This window comes from Quercus suber, unplaced genomic scaffold (assembly GCF_002906115.3).
Source record: "Quercus suber isolate HL8 unplaced genomic scaffold, Cork oak 2.0 scaffold_356, whole genome shotgun sequence".
Taxonomy (NCBI): Eukaryota; Viridiplantae; Streptophyta; class Magnoliopsida; order Fagales; family Fagaceae; genus Quercus; species Quercus suber.
This window is the reverse complement of record NW_027069808.1, coordinates 545,215-563,307: the sequence shown is the minus strand read 5'-3', so window position 1 is coordinate 563,307 and position 18,093 is coordinate 545,215. Positions and strand designations below refer to the sequence as shown.

Here is an 18,093-nt window from a genome sequence, read left to right as displayed (position 1 = left end):
CTTCACAAACTGATAATTTTGAGGGTATTTTGAGTATTAAAATTGAGGATCCCAAATAAGAAAAACTCTTTAAATAGTAGTATAGATAAGCAACCACCTTATCCCTTTTTGTAAATGTGTCATTCAGGTTTTTTGACAAAAAGAATTTTATGACAGAGCCAACACAACCATTCATCTGGGAAAAATGTATGTCAACCTAAAAATTTTGTAACATCCTCCTTTGATATCAATAAACTCCTTTGTCCTTTTTCACATTTGGAATTTATTTATTTTTGTTTCTCCTTTGGATTTTTTTTCCCAATATATATAACAACACCGTCTTTTGGTAAAGAGGCTCACAAGTTTACAAGTTTTTGGCAGAAGGATTTTCTTATAAAGCCAGCATGATCATTCATATGAAGAAGGTATGTCAACCTAAAAATTTAAGGCTTTTTAATAAAAATTATGTCATTGTTTACTTCTTTTTAATAACTCCCAAAAATGATGATATAACGTGTTTTTTTTTTTTTTTTTTTGATTTATACTATTACTTTTTTTTTTATGGATTTTTTTTCCAATATATATAACAACACCGTCTTTTGGTAATGAGACTCACAGGTTTATAAATTTTTTGACAGAAGGATTTTCTTATAAAGCCAGCACGATCATTCATATGAAGAAGGTATGTCAACCTAAAAATTTAAGGCTTTTAAAAAAAAAAAAAATTATGTCATTACTTCTTTTTAATAACTCAAAAAAGAAGAAGAAGATCATATAGCATTTTTTTAAAAATAATTTATACCATTACTTTTTTAATATATAAGATGACATTGTAACTTCAATAAAAATTATGATATATAGGTTTTTTTTTTTTCATGTTTTATTCGTTTCAAACGTATGCCACTGTTTACCATTACAAAAGACATTGCTTACATATTCTGTTGCATTAAATTTATTATTAAAAAAAATGTTCCAAAACAATGTTTGCAAGTCTTTGAATGTTCCTTTAATATTGTCTAATTGTTTTATTGAACTCCTTGATTAGCCATCATCGATTGTACATTGAATTGATAAATGTAAAAAATTAACTGGTTGATTTTGAGATGAATTTTGACATTATGAAAAAATATAGTTTGTTTATTTGTTTGTACTTTTTCATTGCTCGATATTAAATTGCTAAAAAAAACCTATGATGTTATTTTTATTTGTGACTATTTTAACAATTACTTTGCCTTATAAAAGCTATCAACTTTTTTTCCCCTTTCCTTTTTAATAGGGTTCACATATTCACAAACTTGTTAGATTGCATAAAGGCAAAATTGGATTCATTTGAGTGAGAGGCACTATTTCTTGATTGCACAACTTCAAAGACAATTATGTAGTTTTTATTAGAAATTAGCTTTGTAAATTAACTCATCACATCTTTAAATTTTTTGGTGATTGAAAAATATAGTAATCTCTAATAATAATGGATGCAAATTATTAAATTTTACAAAAAAATAAAAATAAAAAAGTGTCTTAGCACGTGCTCAGAAGCTAGTAAGTTATTATTAGAATGATATTACTTCATAAAAAAAATGCTAAAATCATAAATTTTTTACAATTTTTTTTTTTAACAAATAACCAATATAACTATTAGTAAGTAAAAAGTGAGATTAGTGGCAAACACAAACGAGAATCTGTAAAAATATGTCATGTACAAATATTATAAAATAATGGGATTTTAGCATTCTTTATATCAATCACAATAAATAAGCCAGGACACCAACCTTAAGAGATAAGATCAGACATATACACACAATTTTTATTTTATTTTTATAATGCAAAAGAGCCAAACAAAAAAATAAAAGGGAATATACCAAAACAAACTATTTTTTTTAGTACAGTATAGTATAGTATTATTTTAGTTTGCTCCAACACCAAAGTCGTTCCCGACGTAAAAAGTATATTATTAGCACACGGTCCCACAACAGTACCCCCCTTCTTAATTGGAATCATTGACACAACCCAACCATCTCATCCGATCAGAAACCAAATAGCAACAACAAAAATCTAATAAAACCACTCTCTTTCACTTTCTCTCTCACACGCACACACACTCACTCTCAAAACTCACAAAAAATCCACATTTCCATTTTTCCATTTTCCAGAATTGAACTAACACAATGTCCAAACAGACCTACAGAGTCTGCTTCTGCTTCCATAGGCGGTTCAGGCTCGCCGTCACGGAAGCACCGGCGGAGATCAAGGACCTTTTCAGTCAGTACTCCGAGAATGGGATCATGAACGCCGATCGGTTACGGAACTTCCTGATCGAAGTTCAGAAACAAGAGAAAGTGACCGAATCGGACGCTCAGTCCATCATCGATCAGCTCAGGCACATTCATCGCAAGGGACTCAACCTCGAGGCCTTCTTTAAGTACCTCTTCTCTGATTCTAACCTTCCTCTCCAATCTCCTACGGTATAATATAACTTTTTTCTCACTGAGTTGGTTAAACTTAGTAACGCATTTTGTGGAAGACTTTTATGGTCAATTCTTTTTTGTTGTTGTAACTATATGTAAAAGTAGAATTTATCTAAGGATTTTTATTTTTGGAAATATTTTATTTTGACTAAATTTATGTTTTTAGAAAAAACAAAAATTTTATGGCTGTCATAATATATACGGTTGCTGTATTTGTATTTGTTTTTTTGGATGATTACAATTCATCTTATTCCGGTTTAGCCGTATCATAATCTAGTCCACAAACCTGTAATTGTTACATTTGAGAATTTTTTTTTTTTTTTTTTTAGAGTTTTAACCTATGGCATCCGTTATAGCTCCTCTTAATCAGATCAAGAGATCAAGACAACAGTCAGTTTTTGGTGTAAGCAGGGATTGAACTTAAAACCTTACCATTTGAGCTAATTGTTACCTTTGAGATTTGAGTCCCTAAGTTTTGGACTGAAATGAAATTGTTAGGGCTTCGTCCAAAGTATCATTAGTGTCCAGTGTTCAAATCCCCTTTCCTCGTTGAAACTATTGAATTATGATTATCAAAATAAAAATCTAGGGGTGCTAAAGGTCACAATTGAGAAGGCGCGTGAGACTAAATTGTGATTGGGCTTAACCACAATGGGTAAATTGTTTATCCTTAAACTGCTAAATTTGTTAACTTGGATGGAACTGGGAACTCTAATGATTTCATTTTTAATTCAAACTTTCGGGGATCCAATGTAACGATTGAGAGTTAATGAACTAAATTGTGAGAGTTAGTAATAATTATCCGTTAAAATTTCTATATTTTGTGTTTTTGTTGTTTAGTGCTTACATTACATTTTAGCTGTTTCACTTTTTGTTACTATTAGTGAAGCAGATTAAGGACTAATGCAACTGTTANGTGTTGTATTTGATTTAAAATCCAGGTACTTTTGTAATTTTTCTCATGTTGGGTTTCCAGCAGCTTTATTTTAAAAGCAGTTTGTAGCCAACTAATTAAATAAACAATGTTTCCAGAAATTTTCTACAGCCATTGTCTGAGTGTGTGAAGCATTCAAACCCTAGGATTGAATATAGGTCTTTTTTCCCCCTTCTTTCTTCCCCATTTTCTGATTATAATAACATGAAATTCTAATACTTTCAGCCTCCACCAAAACCCCATTTTAATTTCCTTAACCTTAACCCTAGTCCAAGATACAACTCTATTAGCCCATTTTTGTTTACATCACCTAGCCTTTATACTTTATACACCTCTTTTTATCCCTGTAAAAGCTACAGTGCTTACTTATGTGGGTAGAAAAATTATTAATTGAACCTTGACGTTTTCCTCTTTACTTAGTCAGAAATCTAAATCTTGCAGGTCAATGTTTAATTTTATGTAATCAGTTAGAGACATACTGCTAGTTGTAACATTGTTTGATCAAATTTTTATAGGATTCTGAAAGATTCGAAAATATTATTTATGAGATGTTGCTCCATCTGAAAGTCCTTTTTTATGAATGTGCAGGATCTGTCACTTGTGGATTTTAGTTGTGCATGTCTGAAAAATGTGTTCTTCTCACGTGCAAACCTTCTATCTGCTAAGTTCCGGGTAGATTTATATTTAGTGCTGTAAAGGGCAATCTCTTTGTCATTAAAGATAACTTCTAATTTCCCCAAGTAAAATATTATCATTCTCAACGGAACAAAATTTAGCTACAAAATTGGTTGTAGCCTTACTCAATAAAATAAATATTGCTACACATTTTGAAAATCTAACTGTTGAATTGAATGTTCTTTACGTTTTTAATATACATTCAAATTTTGTATCAATCGGATATTATTTATTATATGATCTATAAGCTTATATTTTATGCATAATTTTAAACTACAAAAACTTGCAATTAAAATAGTTTATTGAGGACAAAGCTATTGATTTTTAATTTTCTAAAAATTTTGCAAGTACGGAGGATATAAGAAGAATATGTAATCCAATGGTGGATTTATTAAAATTCATTTTCAATAAAAAGATATTGAGCAAGGAGGTTACAATCAATTTTGTAGCTAAACTTTGTCTTTCTCAATAGCCTTTGTGCTTTTTATATGCAAATTTTAATATATTTGGGATTGGTTTAGTTTGGAAGATTACTGCCCAGCATGTTTGATTTCTGTTTAACTTGAAGTTGGGATTCTTTATTTTGTTCATCTATGTGTGAAATTATCATATATGGTAGTTCCTTTATTTCATCACTTTGAAAGTTGCATTTGATAGCGTGTTTTTGTTTTTAAATGAAATTATTTACTTATCAAAGGAAAAAAAATTTGCATTTGATTATCACAGGATGTGGATGCTGAGGGCTCCATCTTTCACAATGCAACTTTGCGTGAGTAAGACACTAAAGCAATTCTTTATGGTTTCAATTATATATTTGTACAGATGGCCTTCATAATGATTTTATCTTGCCTAGGAAAGGTGTGAATTTAATGGGGCAAATCTTCGTGGAGCTTTATTAGCTGGAGCTAATCTTCAGAGTGCTAATCTACAAGGCAATCTTTTTTTTAGTTTCAAATATGCTACTCTTTTCATTGATGTTAATGCATTAAAATTGACAACCTATGTTATCATTTCATTTCGTATTAGCCTGAACCTATAGTATTACTTTATACTCTTAATTAGGAATTGTTAGTTGAGCAGAACCACATTTATTATTATATTACCTTTAGGCTCTGTTTGGTTAGGGTGATTTTAGGAGGGATGGAAAAGGAGATGAGAAAAGTGGAGAGAAAATGGTATTTTGGTGTGTTTAGTTGCAGAAGAAAATGGGCAGGAAACCTGGTGGGGCCTGGGTCTTTTTCCCCGGTCCCACCAGAATGCAATCTCCCCAATTTGGGAGAAAACTTGAGAGAAAATGAGGGACAAAAAGTTCCGCCTGAGAGAGACCAAATTACCACGTGCAACATTCACTTTCAATTTGTCATTTTCTTCTTTTTTGACCACACGTTTCTTCTTTCCTTTTGTCCTTTTCTATTACTTTTTATTCCTTTTGGGTGGTCATCTGTTTTTCTTTCCTCATCTGCTTTGGTTTTTTTTTTCCCCAATCAGTTTTATTTTTCCTCAGTTGTTTTGGATTTTTGTACTCTTTTTTATTTTTTATTTTTATATAATGAAATTCACATCCATACACATTTTTTCAATAAAAATATAATTTGTTACTCTTTTTATTTTTATTAATCTAATTGGGGCTTTAAAGTAAATTTATACAAGCTACATTTTCCATCTCAATTTTCTTCTCAACCAAACAAAAGAGTTTTCCGTCCCTCCACCTTTCCCCCACTCTTCCATCCCCCCCCAATTATCTATCTTCTCACTTTTCCATCACCCAAATGAACCCTTAAAGATGGCATATTATCATACTTACCATAAAAAAGAAGAAAAAAGACCTAGTATCTTGATTCAAACAAGTATTAATGAACAAGCTTTATTAATACTTTATAAAAACAATGGTGTGTGGGTTGATGAACTTTATGAAAGATAGGATCTAGAACAAACTATATTTTGTAACTCCAAAATATAATTGTAATCTTCACCCTAAGTTCTTGTTGAATATAGCCTCCTTTGTCTTTAGCTACTATTAAAACTCAATTTCCTTTCTAGCATGTGAAATTTGCGTGACTTCACAAATTTAATGTGCAAAGGAATAAGTAAAAATGACTTATTTGTGATACCCATTTATGGCAAGAGATTCTAAGGATTGTGTGGATTTGGACAGTAAGGATGCTGGAAGTGTTTTTTGTGATGGTAAGAAAAAATATAACTAAATAAATACATAAATTAACGCATATTATCTCCATGGATAATTTCTGATAGACATAACAATAGAATAAATCTGACTGGGTAGTACAAATATAAGTAAATTTTTAAAAGGAAAAGAAAAAGCAATAATACTATCACCCAAAATAATAATAATGACGATAGATTAAATGAATTATAATATAAATAACTAGACTCATTGGTGCAGAATATCACGTTCTTCCATCCTTAAAATTTGAGCACATACTTTGGGAAAAGAGATATGGGTGTCTTTGCCTCATTTTCTTCCATTGCCTACCAGGTCATCTATTTTGTAGAATGATTCTTCTGTAACACCTTTTCTATAGGAAAATTCTTGGTGCAGAGGACTTGCTCCTTTACATCCCACATCACAATTGAAACTTTTACATAGCCTCACACATTGAGAATTTATTAGGGGTGATTTGGCCCATTTGAATGGTTATAAGGAACTTCAATTGTGGTTATATGCATGTTTACAAGTTGCGAAGGTTGGAGTGGATGTTTTGTGGTTGTGTGCTAAGTTCCATATCATATGTGGGCTAAGCTGATCTGGCCTATATAAGCAGGCATCAAAATCCCTAGTTTGCCTAATCTTTTTGACATATGCTACATGTCTGAAGTCTCGAACAAATTGGATCATAATCAATTTGGTATTGCCATGTGGCATGGGGATGTAGTATGATATGGATTACCCTGTTGAGAATGTGGAGATTTGGTAGATTGTGATGACCATCATGGCAAAGGATGACTGGGTATAATAAGGGTTATGCAAATTTGGAACGTGAAAGTGCTACATGGACGTTTGGTAAGTTCCATGGCAGGTAGTCCCTTTGTCTCATTTTGCTGGTCTTGCAAGCATGACTTTTTAAACAAAATGGGATGGAGGGAGTAAGTATTTGGTTGATGTTGACTACTCCGTTTATGACTAGTCCTTTTAGAGCATAGTAGATGCAGTTAGCACATCCTTGGATCCTAATGTATTTAATAAAAGCTATAGAAAAGGTAAAAAAGAAAGGTTAAAATATGATTTTGGTTCCCATATTAGGTGTTGGTACCCATGCAACCTAGTAGAGATGTGACTTTAATACTTTTTTAAAATAAGTTATATAGATAGCTATCTGGAGGTTTGTGCCGTACTGTTTGATGTGGTGTATTTGGTTGGAACAGAATGCTAGAAGTTCTAAGGGCTGTGAACGGTTTATTCTCAGGATTAAGTCTTTTTTCTTTCTTACTCTCCTTGAATGGAGTCTAGTGTTGCCAAAATTTTCTTGTTTTTCCCTTCCTGTTCTTTTTGATCATTGTATTTCGGGCTCTTGATTTTATGCCTCTATAATACATTTCTATTGACTTGGGTTGACTATTTTTTTAATAAAAGTTCTTAACGTTACCTATCAAAAAATTAAAAAACATAGTGGTCCTTAACATGGATGTCATGGGTCCATATGCTTTGGTTTTGTGAGATTAGCATATGGCTTAACGTACCATATTAGCGTTAAGAAAGTTACGTGTGTGAGAAAAACATTTGACATTGTTTTATGCTTACTGATGTTTCATAGGGTAAGGGTAACATTGAGGTGATTTTGAACCTTTAAAGACTAAATTGAAACACTCAATGGTTCAAGGATGAAATTGTTCTGGGACCAAAATTGTATTTTGATGAAGGACAGAGTAAATCTTCTTTATGGTCTGCTACTACTATTTCTGTTGATTCAAATTAAACAAATGAGTGAGAGAGTGGAAAGAAAAGATATAATAAGGAAAAAGTACATGCGGTGGAAAGAAGAGAAGGAAGAAAAGGTTTTTTTCAACATAGTTACCACCATTGATGATCATCTTTCTCTAATACACCCAAACTAAATATGTGCTTAAGCATTAATAGCCCATCACAACTTGGATTACATTTTCTCCCTCTACCACACTTACCTGGGTAAGTTGATACCGGAAAAGAATGAGGTAAATCAAACTCATCAAAGATGATGAATGAGGGATGGCTGGATGTATATATTTTTTGGTTACATGGAATAAGAAAACACTCAAGTATTAAAAAGGGATAGATAAACTCATCACCAAAGCAAATCCAAAGAGATAAAGATATCACCACACAAAATAATTTAGCTAAGGATACAGAACTGAATTGACGCACCACTCAATGGGATACAAAATATCACCACCCAAAGAGATACAAAAACTGAATTGCCACCCAAAGGAATTCACCCAAGGGATTAGAGTTAGTTAGAAGAATCCCAGATTTTGAAAGTACAAAGGCTAATTTTTTGAAATACAATCTTTGATTTATTCATTTCAACCAAATGGCTTATGTCGTGCTGAGAACAACCTCTAACCATGAAAGAATGAAAATAACAATTAAAACATTACATTTTCAAGACCATAGTCATATTTGACTCATAGAAACTAGGAAAACTGAAACATGAAGGCTGAATATTTCCTAGGAAGCCCCAATTAAATGCTATTTGACTTCTCAGAGAAAATGACTTATTTAATCTTCAAATATCTTCTGAGTTGGTGAGAAATTTTGTTCAAAATATGGGTCTTATCTGCTAGGCTTGAAAATCAACTTGGCTGGGCTTATGAATCTGATTGGGTTGGGCTGTAGGCTTCTTTGATGCTCCTCATGCCACCATGATTGTGGCTGCTGCATAATCTGTCACTTCGCTCCCATGTCACACTCATCCTATAGTTTAAATTTAGATCATCCCAAATTGTTTCATCCAACTTCTTGTGGTCTTCACTTGAAATCCATACATCTTCGAAATCTGATGTTCCTTATCAATACAACAAGCATTGAGTGTGATAATCACAGTCATATTTGACTCATAGAAACAAAATACGGACTTGTTTGCCTAGGAGATCTGAAACATGAAGGCTGAATATCTCCTAGGAAACCCCAATTAATGCTATTTGACTTCTTGGAGAAAATGGCTTATTTAATCTTCAAATATCTTCTGAGTTGGTGGGAAATTTCGATCAAAATATGGGTCTTATTTGCTGGGTTTGAAAATCAACTTGGCTGGACTTATGAATCTGATTGGATTGAGCTGTAGGCTTCTTTGGACACTCCTCATGCCAACATGCTTGTGGCTGCCTCATAGTCTGCCACTTCGCTCCTATATGTCATGAGTGCAGAGCTCTTCACTCACCATAGGAAGCACAAAGCCATTCTAGTTTTGCCTCCTCACAAAAAACACCAAGCTCTTTGCCTTTGCACCTACCCTTGCCTTGATCTTCCCAGTAATATCTATGATGGGAACCCTAGCCAATATCTATGATGTGAGGCAAATTGTTAGTTTTTGACATGTCATAAGAAAATGTTAGTTTTGACAATAATTACCAAAGTACGGTGCTTTCTGCCACAATGGGTAAGGTTTGAGGTGGATTGCTCAAATTGAAGGTTCAGGAATGACAAAAGGAAGGCGCTTGCTGCATTTTCCCATGGTTTGGGGTGGGAAAATGCAGCTTACCCTTGAGTTTATTAATAATGATTATAATTTATGTTTCTCATATTGGATTTTCATGAAAAACATATGAATTAACCATGTAGTAATTAAAATTCCATATTCTAAGTATATTGAAGGAGAGGAGTGGATGAGACTGTGCCACAGTTTGTTTTATCTCACTTAAAACTTATGTTATATATCGAAAAACTTGATCGAAATTAACATTTATTTTTCATGTTACAGATGCTTGTTTGATAGATTGTAGCTTCTTTGAAGCAGATCTGCGTTCTGCACACCTTCAGGTTTATAATTTCTTAATCTTTAAGCTATGTTGGACTTAAAATCCTTTGTTTCTTCTGTCCTCTTTTATGGTACATTAATTAATGGTCTAATAATGGGATGGAGGATGAGATCTTGTGTTCAAGATCCACCGGTGTGTGTCTAAATTTCTAATAATAATAATAAAAGGGTATGACTTTGTTTCAACTATATGTTTGACTTAAGTCCCAAATTTTTAGTAACTTAGGGTCATAATTTTGATTAGGTCATGAAAAAATGGCTGTACGCTAATTATTTTATTTTTATTTTTGGACACACAGTTGTGCACTTTTAATTATCCTTGTGGGAACATATAAAGTGAAAACGTTCTATTGTTTATCAGATCTTTACATCAATGTTTTTGTTAGTTTATGGAGTTAAGGCAAGTTCAAGTCAATAAGATCTGGTTTAAGTGGAATTTCTTCTTGGAAAAAAAATAAAAAGGAATTTCTTCCTCTCATAATAATGGGATGGAAGGTGAGGTTGTGAATTTAAGATTTATTGGGTGTTTATATAACACCCATAAAAAAATATTGGTTCAGCCTCATCTACAAAATTCGGAATAACTTTTAGGAATTCAACCATCTTGCCCAAATAATTATTTGATATTTATTAGTATATATTGAATCGCAAGCACATAATTTGATACTATTCACAGGAACATGTGTCCTTTGTCTGCAAACTGTTTCTTCTGGTATTAAATGATTTTTGTTTTTCTCTGCTTCACGTTTACCCTTAATTTCTGTTTATTTATATAAACATGCATGCATGCTCACATATATGTGTATGTGTGTGCGTTTGAAATTTGTATTTTATATGATTTCATAGTTGAAAAAGAGTTTCTTCTTTCTTCTTATCTTTTTTTATTTTTCCCATGCTAAGTGTTGAAATAATACTACTATTTTCTGATCAAAACATTGATTCTGTGGGGTTTTCCGTTTTCTACTTCAAAGTTGTCATGGTATATTAAATTATTTACTCCATTAATATTTCAGAATGCCGACCTTACTAATGCGAATTTGGAGAATGCTAATCTGGAAGGAGCCAATTTAAAGGTAAATGTTTGATTTTTGCATTATCACAATTGGTATTTTGTAAGGAAGGACTAGTATACTGTTACGTAAAAAAATTTTAGAGTATATTTGATGTCTCTTTGTGGACTGGAGTTTTAAAAGAAAGGAGGGCTTGACTTGCCATGAGTTATAGCTCATCTGTCACTTCCTTCCATAATAATATGGAGGATGAGGTCATGAGTTCAAGGCTTACCGGGTGTAACATACCAAATTTTTTTTTTTTTTTTTAAAAGGAAGGACTTGAAGTTTTCTGCTACTGCTTTTCAACAATTTTTCCCTCTGTTTTTATTTGGAGAGGGGGGAGCACTTCGCAAAATTTTATAGATCAAGGCAAGAAATTTGTGACTGGCTAGATGGTGCCATTTCAGCTCTTTTAAGTAGGGAATGTCCTATATTTGCACTTCATACACATTTATGCTGAACAAGAGTTTCTTCTTTCTTCTTTCAACTCCTTTGAGTGGGGAACATCCTATATTTAACACCTCTGTATTTTCTGTTCGATGTAGTTTTTAAATAAAAATGTCCCTTCATGGTACCTTGAATATTATTGCCATGTGCTTATGTGTGTACCAGTTCATATAACAGATGATAATTACTTAAGTAAGCATGAGAAAAGAGGCAGTTACGTTATATTTGACAACAATTTTTTTTTTCCTTTTTTTTTTTTTTAATTAATAGTTTGTTTTGCTTTCTAATTTATATGTTCATATCAACTACGTGTTTCAGGGGGCAACGTTGAGTAATGCTAACTTGAAGGGTGCAAACCTACAACGAGCTTATTTACGGCAGGTCAATCTTCGAGAAACAGTAAGTTGACATAAACTGGGTTTTAAATGTTGTGAATTTATTTAATATTCTCCAGTTATTTTAGAGGGTAAGATTTAGTAGTCAATAAGTTCTACCTAAACTAGCCCCTCCTTCCCTTATGAGTGTTAGGTGGAGGGTGAGGTTATGGGTTCAACTTACCAATTAAAAAAAAAAAAAAATAATAGTGGTTTCATATTTTAATTTTACCAAAAAAATTTCTTTAACTGTTAAAAATGAAATGACAGGAATTAAAGCTCAAAATATGATGATATTAAAATTGTCAATAGTAAAAAAATTCATGTGAGAAGGATAGCCTGCATAGTGATGCATGTTAGAGTGGGGTGCAAATGAGTTGAGCTTTGTTAATTCTGGTATTTTCTTAATATAATTGTTAATGCTAATCAATATTTGGCATGCCTGGAACTCTGCATCTGTCCAATTTTCTGTCACAAAGTATATGCTTTTGACCTCTTGACCTTATGTTATTGGAAATTCATAATAATAATAAGACTGACATTTTATCATTTCTCCTAATTATTAGGCCAAACTACACTATTGGTCCCTAAAGTTTAACCTTTGAATGCTATTGGTCCCTTAGGTTTCAAATAAGCACGGTGGTCCCTCAAGTTTATGAATGAGCGCAATTGGTCCTTTTATTAACAATCGTCAATTTCAGTGCTGATGTTGCTAAAAAAAACAATGACATGGCAATTTTGAGTGACATGGCATCAATATTAATATAAAAAGAATTTAAAAACGTTACTAACTCATTAAAAAAACCTTGACCCTTTAGAAAATCACCCAACCCATTTTGTGAACTGGTATTCTCAAATCCAAGAAACGAGAAAGAGAGATATGAAATCCCAGTGCCGTCCAAAGAATGATCAAAATAAAACTCAAATCTCATCAATTTTTCCCCGCATTCTAGTTGATGATGTGGTCTATAGTAAATGATCAAAATCAAACTTTTCTATATCACTATTAATTATAATTAGGCTATCGGTTCTCTCTCATCTTTTAACGTAGTCACGAATCTTGATTAAAGAGGCTATGTCTCTCTCTGCCAAAAAATTCCTTCAATTTCTCAGATGATATGCCCCCCTCCTCCTACTCTTCCTCTCAATGAGTTTGTTTTACATGTTTGACAATAATTCCATAATTATGTACCTGAAAAGCAACTCTCGTAACTGAACCCAACCCAAAAAGCAATTCAAAAGAAAGATACATAGTAACAGATACAGTGAGAATTTTAATCATTCTTGGGCTTCGAGAAAAAGTGAAAAATAGAAAATCAAATTCAAATTTGAGAAACAAAAAAGGGAGAAAAGAATTCCCAACAAGTATGATTTTGATTTGGGAATACCCATTTGCTTACGGGTCATAAAATGGGTTGGGTGATTTTCTAACCGGTCATAGGTTTTTTAGTAAGTCAGCAATGGTTTTTAATTTTTTAATGTTAAAATTGATGTTATGTCATTTGAAATTTGCCATGTCATTATTCTGTTAGCCACGTAGGCACTGAGACTAACAATTGTTAACAAAAAGATCAGTTCCTCTCATTTTTTAAACTTAAAGGACTAATAGTGTTCATTTGAAACTTGAAGGACCAATAGTGCTCAATAGGCAAATTTCAGAGACTAATAGTGTAGTTTTGCCATTATATTAATTATCCTTTATGCATTGATAATTTTTCCTCAGCATTTGGAAGGCGCAAAGCTTGATGGTGCCAACTTGAATGGAGCAATCAGATGACATTGGAGTGAAATTGTAAATTTCTAGAATAGGTTGTTACAGTCACTATAATATATGTGCAGCCTATCTTATTTTCATACCTTCTGGCAGCACTGGATTCTCTCAATGAAAATATTGTGCAAATTGTGGGTAGGCAATGTTGTAATTTACTTAAATTAGAGCTCAGTGCAAAATATATATATTACATGCTTCTGGTTTATATTACAGAATATGCTTGTACAAGAGCATTTCCAGAGAAGAACAGTGTCACTGGGGTGGGTCATGTGGCTTTGACAAGATGCCTCAGTGGCTTCTTTTGTAAGCTCAAAGATTGTAAACATGGATGTTTTGTTATGGCTTGTGTGCAGCTCAAATGTCAGGATATGGTTACTGAAGTTTAATGGTCTGTCTGTTGGCATGGTCATTGATCGGTTTGGGAGTAGGATAGGTTTTTGCTTTTAACTTCAAATTAGATGGTGGTTCAAAAGGTCAACGCCTTTCTGTCAGGGGAGATTAACAAAAAATATGTCCTTGCATATTTGGTCAATCTTTTCAAGTTTTTGGGTAAATTACATTGACACATCAGGTGTAATGAAATTAAACTTATTATATTCAATTTTCTAGAAATAACGGTCTCTCAAATGATCAAATTATAATAATTGATATTTCCTCTCCAAATTATTTGGTGGAGGAATTTAAGCACGTTCAATTTCACTATAATTGAAGTTTTAGAGTAATTTATCCTCCTAAAAAAATTATATTTAAAAAATGGGATAATTACAATTTACCCACCTGTGGTTTGCCTCTAATTCTAAGTGCCTACCTGTGGTTCAAATTTTGACACTTTACCCACTTATGATTTTCTCTGTTACTGAGCCGTGACTCACCTCTCCTTCAGCCGTTACTCTAACACATAATATGTCAAAAACAAAAGCCTAAACGGATCAAAACACTCCTCACATGAAGATACTTCACAAATATGAAGAACATTAACCCAGAAAACTAATACAAATTAAATCAAGCATTATCATCTAACTTGCTCACCAAACTAAGATCCTAGATCCAAGGCAGTAAATCTACAAAAACAAAGCAGATTGCATCAGCACCCAAAAACAAAAAGTAATTTCCAAACCCCATTTCAAAAATCATAGATTACAGCAATCTCAGTTAACTTTTCAAGCATTCATCATTAAAAACTGATAGCTAGAATTCCATCCCATTACTTTCCTTAAAAAGCCCAAAAACATTAAAAAAAAAACTTAAGTAATTCCCAAACCCCATTTCAAAAAATCACAAAACACAACAATCCCAGCTAGAGAGAGAGAGAGACAGAGAGAGAAGAAGACCCCATCAACAAGAGCATCATAGAAGCGAACATCGTCTTCATGAAAAGCAAAGGAGGCGCAAACAATGTCGCCTACAGAGACTTTAGAGCAATCAGAGTCTTGGACCTGTACGGAAATGGGTCTGAAGCCTCTCTCTTTTATCAACTCCATCACCTCTCTCCTCGCTCGCGCCTCTCTCTTTCCTCTTGTGCGATGAAGAATGCTGCCTCTCCACGAACCCATCCCTATCGTACAGTCTCTCGAGCTCCTCATCATCGGACAGCTCGCGTTTCGCGTCGCGATGCTTAGTCCTGTCCCTCTCTCTACTCCCTTCCCTCTCGTTCCCGCGCTTCGAATCGCGGTCTCTGCTTCCTTCTCGATCCTCATGAGAGCGCTCTCAACCAGATCGATGGCGGTGAGAAGAAGAAGAAGAAGAAGAAGAAGAAGAAGAAGAAGAGTGGTGGTGGTGAGACGATCGGTGCTTGTGGTCTCGATCGCGATCGTCTCTGGTGCGCTTACTTCTTCTGTCTCTCTCCGAGAGGCGGTCCATGCTTGGGTTTAGTTTTGCAGATCACACTCTCTCTCTCTCTCGCGCTCACTCTTTCTCTGTGTGTCTCTCGCTCTTTCTCTGTGCTGTAATGTATGATTTTTGAAATGGGGTTTGGAAATTACTTTTTGTTTTTGGGTGCTGTTGCAATCTTTTTTATTTTTTATTTTTTATTTTTTATAAATTTACTGCCTTGGATCTGGGATCTTAATTTGGTGAGCAAGTTAATTTGGTGAGCAAGTTGGATGATATTACTTGATTTGATTTGTATTAGTTTGCTGGGTTAATGTTCTTCATATTTGTGTATGTACTTCATGTGAAGAGTGTTTTGATCCGTTTAGGCTTTTGTTTTTGACATATCATGTATTAGAGTAACGGCTGAAGGATAGGTGGGTTACGGCTTAGTAACGGAAGAAATCACAGGTGGGTAAAGTGTCAAAATTTGAACCACAGGTAGACACTTAGAATTAGAGGCAAACCACAGGTGGGTAAATTGTAATTATCCCTTAAAAAATTAAACCCAATAGAGAATTATAACAAAATAATTTTTGATTTGTGCTTCAATTGGGTGTCGAATTGATGATTTTGTAAAAACTATAGTTAATTATGGGGTACAGTAATTTAAATAAGGTAATTGTGCCACGTGTTATACCCATGGCTGAGGGGGCCATTATTGTGCCGAGGAGGTCACACCCTTGGATAGTAAGGTCATGTCAGTGGCACGTTACTAGAGGAAGTCATACTGTAGAGAGAGCTTCAGAGAAGGGGTTTGCCTTGACATAATTAAAGGAATGGTGGCTGCCACCACATTTAATGCATCTTACCAAACCTCTTAATTACATTTATGTGGAAAAAACCTATGAACAATGCTACATTGACTGCCACAACTCACAAGGGATTTGGGAAGGTGTCTGATGGGACAAGCACTCAAGTAGTGGTATGGACGATCAATAAGTTGAGGGCCAAGATCATCTAAAGGGAGCTATATAATAAAAGAGACATTCCATGGAAAGGGAGTCGAAAAATCTATAGAGAAAATACTGTAGTAATAAAAACTGTAATTGTATCAAAGTTTAAGAGAAATATACATAAGGACCACTCTCTTTGGATTTCGCCGAGGAAGGTTTCCTTTATATAGAGCTTGTCTTCCCTTACTTTCTTACTATCTTTGATTCACTGTGCATGTTTTTTGATACATAGAAACCTAGTTTTTATGCACATTTTTTACAAATTCATTGTATTGTGTTCTTTGAACCTTAATCCATTCATCTTTTGGGCTTAAAACCAAAATCCGCCCTTACATTAATAATTATTTGTTTTTCCCTTTTCTAATAACTAAAATTAGGTAAAAAAAAATATTAACCGATTTTTCACTTTTTATAAAATAGAAAATAAGAAATTATAAACAAATAAAAATAGCTAAATAATTTAAAAGCACAATAATCACCCTCTTGACTCTTTGAGTATAAAACAGAAATAATTAATTGAGCACTATCTTTTAAGCCTAACAGCACGAAAAAAATTGTCTAATGAAAGAACTTGATCGGCACTTTCTAAAATAGTTGCTAAAACACAAAAATGTTAAAAGTCATTTTCTTGTTCAATTACAACAATAAACGTCGCAAATCCCAACTCAAGTAACACAGCAAACACCATAGAGAAGCTAACAAAAGGAGACAATTTCCACCCTCCTCTAATAGTCTAAGAACGTTCTTATCCGCGGAAATGTGTCATCAGACATATTCCCACATCCACACACATCCCAAAACCAAATTTCCATGTATCTATCCCAACTGCACCCACCTTTTCCAATACTTATCTTATTCAATTAATTTATGCATTTTCCTTCTCATAATGTATGTCTAGACAGATATTGCAAATATTAGACACATGAGATACATTCTCTCATGTGTCTAATCTTAACCTCTTCTCCCTAATTGTGGACTGCAGGATTCTGTTCAATTACATACCTTAGGTCAAGCTTAATCATTGCTTCCGTGAAGTCAACCAGTGCGCTGATGCACTAGCCAGGAAAGGAACTCGCTGCTAGCAAGATTTCATGATTTTTGATAGTTCGCCTGTGGACATTTCGATGCTTTTGTATTATGACAATATTGGCATATATTATGAGAGGATTAGTTTTCAAACTTCCTTCCCCAGTTAGGGGTTTTTAATATAATTCCTGTTTACCAAAAAAAAAAAAAAAAGAAAAAAAGATACATTCTCTCACCTTTCACACACTTTTTTTTTTGGTGGATAAGTTAGCATGTATTTGTTAGGGTATATTTTTTTTACACGTAATATTATTTAAATAACACTTATTTATTTTCAAACATCACCAACAAATTATTGGGTTTCCCTAAATATTTTGACTATTATTATGCTAACCCACAACCATTCTTCTTTCCATCACAAAATTGGGCTACAAATATAAAACACTATAAGACCCAATATTTTTGTAAATCCTAATCCCAAATTATTTATTTTATTAAGCAAGTTAAAATATCATTCTTGACTATTAAGCAAGCTCTCACTGGCAATATCAAAAAACCCAGTTCTCACTGGCA

General features: G+C 33.3%; 1 protein-coding gene and 1 long non-coding RNA gene across 4 annotated transcripts; both read left to right on the top strand.

Moving 5' to 3' along the window:
* The first annotated feature begins 127 nt into the window (after nt 1–127).
* Nucleotides 128–3,058, top strand: LOC136061835 (uncharacterized). 2 transcript variants are annotated; one of them, XR_010623693.1, is made up of 4 exons: nt 137–186; nt 361–404; nt 618–661; nt 2,157–3,058. It is a non-coding gene; the product is annotated as an uncharacterized LOC136061835 (long non-coding RNA). The 2 variants fall into 2 exon arrangements; XR_010623692.1 differs by having other exon boundaries at nt 128–404.
* An 862-nt stretch (nt 3,059–3,920) lies between these two features.
* LOC136061834 (FH protein interacting protein FIP2-like) lies at nt 3,921–14,049 on the top strand. 2 transcript variants are annotated; one of them, XM_065760182.1, is made up of 7 exons: nt 3,921–4,050; nt 4,780–4,826; nt 4,912–4,985; nt 9,969–10,027; nt 11,039–11,098; nt 11,843–11,923; nt 13,622–14,049. In XM_065760182.1, exons 1-7 carry the CDS (start codon nt 3,955–3,957, stop codon nt 13,673–13,675), a joined length of 471 nt encoding a protein of 156 aa, XP_065616254.1. In that variant the 5' UTR covers nt 3,921–3,954; the 3' UTR covers nt 13,676–14,049. The 2 variants fall into 2 exon arrangements, with proteins under 2 accessions (XP_065616254.1, XP_065616255.1); XM_065760183.1 differs by having other exon boundaries at nt 3,922–4,050; nt 4,780–4,822; nt 4,907–4,985.
* Nucleotides 14,050–18,093: the final 4,044 nt, after the last annotated feature.

Bases quoted from the DNA above. Each gene is read 5' to 3' on its own strand.
- LOC136061834 (XM_065760182.1), top strand. From the start codon at position 3,955: ATGAATGTGCAGGATCTGTCACTTGTGGATTTTAGTTGTGCATGTCTG. The intron at 4,051-4,779 runs GTAGATTTATAT...TGATTATCACAG, and splicing joins TTCTATCTGCTAAGTTCCGG to GATGTGGATGCTGAGGGCTC. The intron at 4,827-4,911 runs GTAAGACACTAA...TGCCTAGGAAAG, and splicing joins CACAATGCAACTTTGCGTGA to GTGTGAATTTAATGGGGCAA.